This window comes from Corvus cornix, chromosome 3 (assembly GCF_000738735.6).
Source record: "Corvus cornix cornix isolate S_Up_H32 chromosome 3, ASM73873v5, whole genome shotgun sequence".
In the NCBI taxonomy this organism is placed as follows: domain Eukaryota; kingdom Metazoa; phylum Chordata; class Aves; order Passeriformes; family Corvidae; genus Corvus; species Corvus cornix.
Window position 1 is genome coordinate 26,254,579 of NC_047056.1, and position 8,728 is coordinate 26,263,306.

The 8,728-nt window shown below is 36.4% G+C and overlaps 1 protein-coding gene across 4 annotated transcripts in view; it reads left to right on the forward strand.

Annotated features, from left to right (window-relative positions):
• The window catches only part of CAMKMT (calmodulin-lysine N-methyltransferase), a 243,091-nt gene that overhangs the window by 200,617 nt on the left and 33,746 nt on the right, over positions 1–8,728 (forward strand). For all 4 annotated transcript variants that reach the window (XM_039568536.1, XM_039568537.1, XM_019282477.3 and 1 more), the window contains exons 9-10: positions 2,254–2,317; positions 8,110–8,241. In XM_039568536.1, coding sequence (XP_039424470.1) covers positions 2,254–2,317; positions 8,110–8,241 — 196 coding nt within the window. The remainder of the gene's footprint in view (positions 1–2,253; positions 2,318–8,109; positions 8,242–8,728) is intronic.

Below are 8,728 nucleotides of genomic sequence, written 5' to 3' on the forward strand. Positions count from 1 at the left end.
GGAGGGCAGGACAACTTGGGGCAACTGTCTCAGGTTATCTGGGTTTCCTAAGCTGAGAGGGCTAAGAGTCTACTGTCCATGCCACCAAAATATCAGTTGGGGTTGGACAGAAAAAGTATTATTGAAATTGTCTAATCTAGCAGGTCATGTAACCATTTTAAGTTCTCAGACACTCAGTTTTTGGTAAACAAAGGTTTGTAGTTCTCATTGTAAAGGAACAAGATCAGTAGCAGCAGTTGTGCCCCTATCTCATTAAAAAAAAAAAGGAGAATGGTATTCAGGTCCATGAAAAGGGGATTTTAACATTGGTAAGCTGCCCCAAGATTGTATTTCCACTACACTGCTTTCAGTAATAAAAATATTATAAATGCACTTTTCATTCAGAATGTCCTTGTGTTCACACAGGATCCCAGGAAGTCTTAAATGTGTGCATGCTTGCGGTGTTTCATGTTGAAGAAAATTAATTACTTTTTGCTATTCTTTTGGGAGAGGAATCATGTATTCCACTTCTTCTGCAGGTGGCTAAGTTCCCAGTGAAGTAGTGTCTTATGACATCTATCTGTATAGGGATCAACGTGAGGTGAATGTCATTAAAACACCCAAGCGACATCAGAGATAAGAGCTGCTTTTTCAACTAATTGAATTTCAGCACCCATCTTTTCAGTAAAGTTCTTCCAGTAAGATAAATCAAGGCTGAAGGGAAGTCATCATGTCGATTGCTCAAGTTTAAATTTTCTTGTAAGCCAGGCTATCAGGGAAGTTGTTAGCTAGTACTTCATATTCTTGAAGAGAAATTCAGAAGGTCGTACTTCTGTATTAAATGTTCTTCAACACATATATAGATACCCTTTCTACCATATTTTCTCAACAGTGTGAGGTTCTACCAGTTTTTACTGATGAAATATGGTCACTTGCAAGTTTCATTTTGTTTTGTTCTGTTTTGACTGTTTGTTCCAGAACAGCAAAAATTCACAGCTCTTACATGGCTGCTTGATTCCATGACATATAATATAGTATTCTGCTTGGTAGCTGTGGAGTGTCCTTACTAAATATCCACACATCTTCCATTCTTGATGAAAGGCCTGTGGTTGGCAGACTACTTTTTTCTCTTCAGTGTTTCCATATATTCTTTATGTTCTTGCAGAACTTCAAACCTGGAAAAAGAATTTACCCACATCCCTTCAGAAAAGAACTGTGAGAATAAAAGGAAGAGGAGTATATAAAAAGCCCCTAGAGAATGGACAAAATGCCATGTAGTGTGAAACTTGAACTTGTCACAAGCTGGAAAGCAGTTTTATTACAGAGAAAATGTGGGGGGAAGGAAAAAAAAAGAAGAAAAAAAATCACATTATCTGTGGCCTGCTTGATAGAGTTTCTTATCTGAATCGCCAATATAAATGCATGGTAGTAAGGACTGAAAGGCATCAGTTGCTATCAGATGGTTGTTCACTAACCATTGTAAATGCACTCATCCACAGTAACTACATGTCCACAAATATCTAGTCAAGAGTGATTGGCACCCTGGTTGCCACTATTAGTATATACATTAAGGTACTGAGGGGCATGAAGAATGAATTATCCCCTCAAATCATGAGGTAATCACACCAAAATAGGGCTGAGCGTGTTGGCAACATTGCATGGGAAAATTGACTCTGCTGCTATCCTTGCGGGACCCATGCTGGAGATGAAGGATTGCACTCTTGAGAGATGACAACTCTGTACAATCTGGGCCATTGTATTTGAACAGCATTGGAGAGGAGGAGGTAGGGTCTTGTAAATCTTTATAGGGATAGATAGATAGATATAGAAATATAACAAGTATGTATAACAGGTAAGAATTACTGTGAAGGTAGAAGGAAAAAAAATACCCTTAATAATAACACCTGAAATACAATAGAAAACGTTTTTAAAAACTCCATTCCCCTTGTATATAAAAACATGTAAAATGCTAACTTTTTATGTTGATTCTCATTTCTGGTACAGTATTATTTTAAAAGCCAGCATGAAGGACTGGTAAATTTCAGCTATATAAAAAGCTTCTTCATGCTGATAATTTAGTTTTGGTTTAGATTGTATTTGTTTTTATGTATTTTTTAATGTTAAAAGTACCTGAACTGCATAGAAATGTAGAGCACAGTTTCTCTTTTACAGCATTGTGTAAACATATGTAATTAGCCTTGTACTTATCTGCATTAGTATCATTAGAATTGAAAACCCATTTTAATCTGGATTCTGTTCTCTTCTCAATGTCAGCCTGTTTCTGGACCGGTACAGAGCTAGCCTTGTTGATGCAATAAAGAGATTACTCCAACCCAGTGTAAGTATGTTTCTATTTTCTCCTGAACACTGGCTTCAGAATAATTAGTCTGTGCACAATGATTGAGAGAGTAATGGAATGGCAGGATTAATGTCATGTAATACTTTAATACTTATTATGTCCAACTTCAATTGAGTCTTCTAATCTATCAGATTCTTTCCTAATCATAAACTAGGAAACTTCTTATACTTGGCCTTCTGATAAGGAACACAGTGGGTAGTAAAATAAATGAAACCGCTTCAAAGATAGCGTCAGATTATTTTTATCAAAGCGTTTCTCAAGTATTTTCCTTTGATAATAATGTCTTCATATTAAAGTAAAATACGATATTGAAAGTTTTTATGTTGGCTTCTGTCATTTTTAATCCCTTCAATTGTAACCTTTGTCATTGTGTACTTATTTATTATGAAAGAATATCTTTTCCTTTTCATTTATGTTTATATAAATGAACAAATCCCTTATATGTATACTGTGGCTTAAAACATTTTTCCATAAAGTAAGCCCTGTGTTTACGTGTTTTATACCTTAGAAAATAATGAAATTATGCTCTTCATATAATGATTACATGTTCTGTATGAGTGTCACTCAGGAGATATTTTATCAATCTAAATCTATTAGGCTGTTTAAATCAGAGAGCCCTGAAAAAAAGACTGTTATATGGATATATAAAGTATATATATACAATCTTAAATATAAAAAAAAGGAATATATCAAAATAAGAAGAGGAGAAAAACAGTAAGTACTTGCTCTAAGTAGGATTTTGAAACAGGAATTTTATCTTTCGTGTTTAACATCCAGAACTTTCAATAAGGTATACTTTCCATTTCAAAACAAAAGTATTTCATGCTAGCAGTGCATTTCCAAACTTTATTTAAAATTTGTGGTGGACTTTTTGTACAAGAGATTTTCTCTGTAAAAGGAATAGAAGACCCAAACGTGCAAAGGCTTAAGAACCTGAGTCATTTTAGTCGTGTAAGTAATCCCATTCTTTGCTTAGAGTGATCAGGTTTCTATTCTTGGTTCTATCATAGACTTTCCTGAGTGACCTAAGGCAAGTTACTTAAAACTGAATTATTTTAATGAGCTGTGGGGCAAGGCTGCCAGGAAGACAGGAGAAATGTAGCCGCCCTGAGGAAAAGGTTACCCAGGTATTTCTATCAGAGGCAGTAAGGAGAGGTTAAGTAGCTCCAGCTCAGAGTGATGCATTCTGACTTTCACGATGTACCAACAGTTGTCAAAATGCAATCATTTTTGGGACCACAGGTGACCTGTAACACAAAGCAGATCCCAGTTAAAAAAACTACAAGAAGAATTTTTTTTTCAGCCCAGATCAATGTCAGCAACTGGTCCTTCAGGTATTCCCATGGGCCACTCTACTGGCTCCATGAAAGGACACTGGGGAAGAAGCGCATGAGTGGGAGGGGGAGAAGTGTATGAGAGGTGCCCTGGTAACTGTGGAATTGTTAGGCTGACTTTAAGCCAAAACTGGCCTGACTTGGTTTCTCTTTAACTTCTGTCAGCTAATTCAAATTTAGACCATGCCTTCGTATTTCAGGGTATATGAGCTATGCTCCTTTGTGAATGTAGATGGGGTAAAGGGAGATGGCTTTTTGTTGCCTGTCTTCCTAGTCGTGTTTGCCTCTGCACAGTGTGATTAATAGCATCATCTGTGTTAATAGCCACGCACCTACTTGCTGTGCATTTTAGGCCATGGTTCCTACTTCTTAGCTGCAAGGCTAGCTTAAGAAATTCATGCTCCATGCAGGAATTTCTTTTGCAGAGTTTTGGACCCCTGTACAAACTGTATTTTTTAACAAAATGCAGTTGCCTAATCCACTTTATGATTGGCTATGTGGATGGATATCCAGTAATGGCATGGCCTTGCAAATTATTGTAATTTATAACTGAGAGGACAATAAAGTGTTGTCTAGGATGGGAGCTGGGAGTACAGACACGTTAAATGATCTCTCTTGTCCAAAAATGACATGTTCAGCAGAGATGCCTTCAAACATATGCCTTCATGGTTTGAAAGACCCAAATAAAATGTGTGCTCATTTCAGATCCCAACAGATGCAGTCACAAGTATGAAATAGTTACCAATTTTCCTCTTCTTGTATAGCTCTAAGGATACCATCAAAGGACACTTTACTAAATGGCACTATACTTTGGCTTTTAAAGGACAAATAAATCAATAGTGAATTTATTTTCCAGTTGCAATAATTAAGAATAGTTTATGGGCATTAGTTTATGCCCAAGCTAAGGCATAAACTTTTTTTATTAAGTTTGCTCTCCTACATTAATTATTTTGTCTCAAATTTAGAACTTATATTTCCTTTTTGGCAGTACTTTGATAAAATTGACGCATCTAAATGCAAATTATCTTTCATATATAACTAGGATACAACTAGTTTAAAAGAGTCTGGGGAAAATAACAACCAACAATACCAGAAGAAAAAGTAGAGTAAACAGAAAATAACAGGTATCCTTGCAAAGCTGTCTTGAAGGAGAGATTCAGAACACATAGTCTATTCCTACTGTTAATTTAAAATTTATCTGTGGTATTTCCTTTTTCAGTAAGGATGTTATTTCTGGCTATTAGAATCTTTATGGCATAGAATTATGTGTTTTGGGTAGCATTTTGGTTTCCTTGAAACAGGACTCTGGTCATTTCAGTCATCTGATTCCCAGTATTGACTCCAGGACAGATGTATTGGCACAGGAAGAAATTCACAGAGATGGAAATGAGCAGCTCACAGAGTTACTGAGGACTGAAATTTCTATCTGAATTTGTTACAGAGGCAAATGTCACCTGTAAACCTATTCAAAGAATTAGGCATAGAAATATTACATCGAACAAATTTATCTTAAATGGCTATATTTTATTAGTCTCAATCTACTTGACTTGATTTACCAACATTTAGTTTTATTTTTTTATATCATTAAAAATTTACTTTTAATTTCAATCTCAGAATAAGGATTTGTTTGTTTGCATATTTCCCTAATTAAGAACAATTTTTTATCAAGGCTTTGATTCTTCTGTGGCCTATCCATTCAAAATCCCAATGAAGTCAATGGGATGCTATTGACCTGTGATTAGTACCAGCAAATAAGACCACATTTAGTAATGATTGATGAGTAAAGTTAGTCACGGTCACATCCAAAATGTGAGTGACTGTCCCATTGTCTTACTGTAGCATTTTAGTGACACTTCAAACTAATACAACTGGCATTTTCCTCTGTGTTTTGTTCACAAGTTTACTGGAAGTATTTTTCCATCTGAGGAAAGACTATTTTGAATTTTAAACATCATCCTTTAAATGTCATCCTAGGAGACACTTTTGAATTAGAATTAAACTTGGAATAGTCCATCAAGAGTAGAATCAGGCCACTGGTCTAATTTATTTATTGTGCAGCAACCAAGGAATGAAAAACATTTTATAATTAGAAATGTGAATGCAGCCCCACAACTGGTTGCAGAATCACAGAGACTGGGCAGATGACAAAGAAGTGCTTTAAACCCAGATTGTGTTAGACCAGAATTGACCACAGTACCTGTCCAGTTTTGAGGAGATTATTGTGGTATTAAACTTTAATCATGATTTCTTGGTTTTTATCAGTGAGTGCAAGATCCACAGGTGTTTTAGATGCGCAGTAATGTCAACAGATGAACAGGTTTTTACACCAGCTAAGGAGCTGGCCAAAAATAACTGTGTAGTGATTTCCCTAAAAGCCATTCCCCTTTCTCAAAGTTATTTCAAGATTTCCTCTCTGGGTTTAAGACATATTTCGTACTGTTTTATTGTATTTCTCTTTCAAATTTAATTGAAAGTAGTCTTCAGAGAACATGAGAAGGAATGACTTCATGGAGTGCTGACTCCAAGTGTGTGAGCTCTGTTCCTCATCAGAGCTGCTGGATCAGTGGCCAGTGTAGGGCGTGTGGCCACCAGCAGTCTCTGTTCACAAGGTTTAATCACACCTGAAGTCCCCATGTGAATTGTGTGATCAGTAAGCCCTGGGTAAGGGACATTTTTCCCATTACAGTGATCATGAAAATGAGGGTCTCCAGAGGAGTCTCATCCTTATTCCAGGAAGGGTTTGTGCAGAGCAACATTCTGGGGAGCGTGAGATGGCAGCAAGAGGAGCAGGATCCTCAGCTGAAGGCTCCCTTTGCTGCCCACTTCTGTCTGATGACATTAAAGCATGCCAAGGATGTGAGGGAACCGATTGTGAATTTCCTGTGTTTAATGTTTTTCATCCTGAGCTGAGCCTATATTCGGACCTAGCATTTACATAAGCAATTCCAGGGCCTTCGGTGGGAGTTACACCCCTTTGCATCTCCTATTTTGCCACAAAATTAAAGCTACAGCTACACAAATGAACAGAAGTTGAGTTGCTTCAGATATTGCCCTAAGACTCCTTTGTGCTTAAATTTCCCATGAGAAAGATGAGGGTAACAGTATTTTCCTATCTCACAGAGCTGTTGTGAGAATGAATACAGTGTTGTGGTGTTAATGGTTGGAATGTTTTAAGTACACATTAGCACCATAGGTACTGACAGAGCATTTTTATTGCTGCCTCACTGTGCATTGTCTCAGTATCCGTGTGCATGTGTGAGACACAGATTTGTTCTCTATTCTCTTCACTAATTGTCTGTGTCAGCCCTGTAACTTTCCAGCATTCCTACTGAAATTCTCTGGACTGATCACTCTTTTCCTGTGACTTACAGACTACATTTTCTCAAGCTAAATGTACTTCCACAGCGTCTAATCCTTTACAACTTCTTCAGATCCCTAAAAATATTTTTTGTCTCTTTGCTTGATTACAGCACCTCACAAATTAATCTTAGCTCTCATTAACATAGAAGTTAAATACAGGAACTTACAGGAAACTTTGTGGCTCCCCCCAGTGTGATATGCTCTTGGCTGATATTAACCTTTGCTTACAGCTCTTCAACCACTTTTCATTCCATGTGACAGAACACAGTATTCAGCCAATTAGAATTAATTCTGCAAATAAGACTTCAGGAGATGCTCTATCAAGTAGGTTGGGTTTTGGGCAAGCACTTTGCACAGAGTGTCTAAAATCTATCAGTTCAAGGTACAGTCATTTTTGTTTTCTTAAATACAGAAGGATGAACAAAAAATTAGGTAATGGACCATAATGTATTGCCTGGGCATTATAAATGGCCTTATCATCTTGTGAGAACCAGAATTAGTATTCAGGAACATTAATTCTTGATTTAAATGCAATTTACCAATTTAAGGTCAAATTTAGTTGCACTGCTCAGGTAGTTTAAAATATCTTGGAAAAATTAACAATTGGGTCTGATTTGCCTCCCGTTTTGCCTTGTTTTATACTGTTGTAATTCCACTGACAGTGAATGGGAGGTACTCTTCTATGTGTGAGAGAGAAAAAAGATAATCATTATTTACAGTCTTTGCATGGTCATGAGCTAACAAATGGATTTTTCATTGAGTGTATGTTTTGTATGCTTTTTCTGTGTTTCATTTTGGTAATCCACAGACACCATTATTATATGAAAAAAAGCAGATGTATTGCAGTTGGCAGTTTTTTAAAGAAAATATTTATATGTTACTTTCTAGATTGCATTTGTTTAATCACAGCAATCTTGCATATTTTGAACAAGTATTTGTGTTACCATATTTTAGTATTTTAACAAGAGAACAATTGACTTTTCCAACTCAAGCATATTAAAAGCTTAGTCAGGTGTATGCTATATCTGGTTCCCTTCCAGTTTTAAAAATGTATAAATTCTCTTTTTAATGTTCCAGGGAAAAGCAATGGTATTTGCTCCACTCCGAGGGAATACTTTAAACCAGTTTTGCAATCTAGCTGAAAAAGCTGGTTTCTCTATCCAAAGACATGAAAATTATGATGAACACATTTCGAACTTCCACTCCAAGGTTAGTTTTCTGCTTGTGTTAGATAACACTTTAATCCGCATTGCATTTTGAAGAGATCATGGTCCTTTTGGCAGGTAACCTAAATGTTTGATTAAAGTACTCCTTAGGTGTGCTGTTTCTGAACAGCTATTTTTGTATCTGATTATTTTGTGTGGTAGAGCCATCCTTTATCTCTGCACGTCTAGAAGAGTTTTGCAGAAGCATCTCCTGTTTACCCTTTTCATTCATAGAAATCTAATTTATGAGAGTCTTTTCTTGTTGTTATTAGCTGCCTATAAATATATAGCACACATGCATTTACATTTTAATAAAAAGCCTGCAACTTTTAAATAGGTTATATGCTGAAATGGACTGAAATAAATAGGAGGTGAATGTCTAATTGTATCATATCGTACCGTAAATCCTTATCTCTGGCTGCTTTATGGCTGGGTCAGTTGGCAGCTTCAAACTGCTAAATCTCATACAGAATTTCACAGTTGTGGGGTTA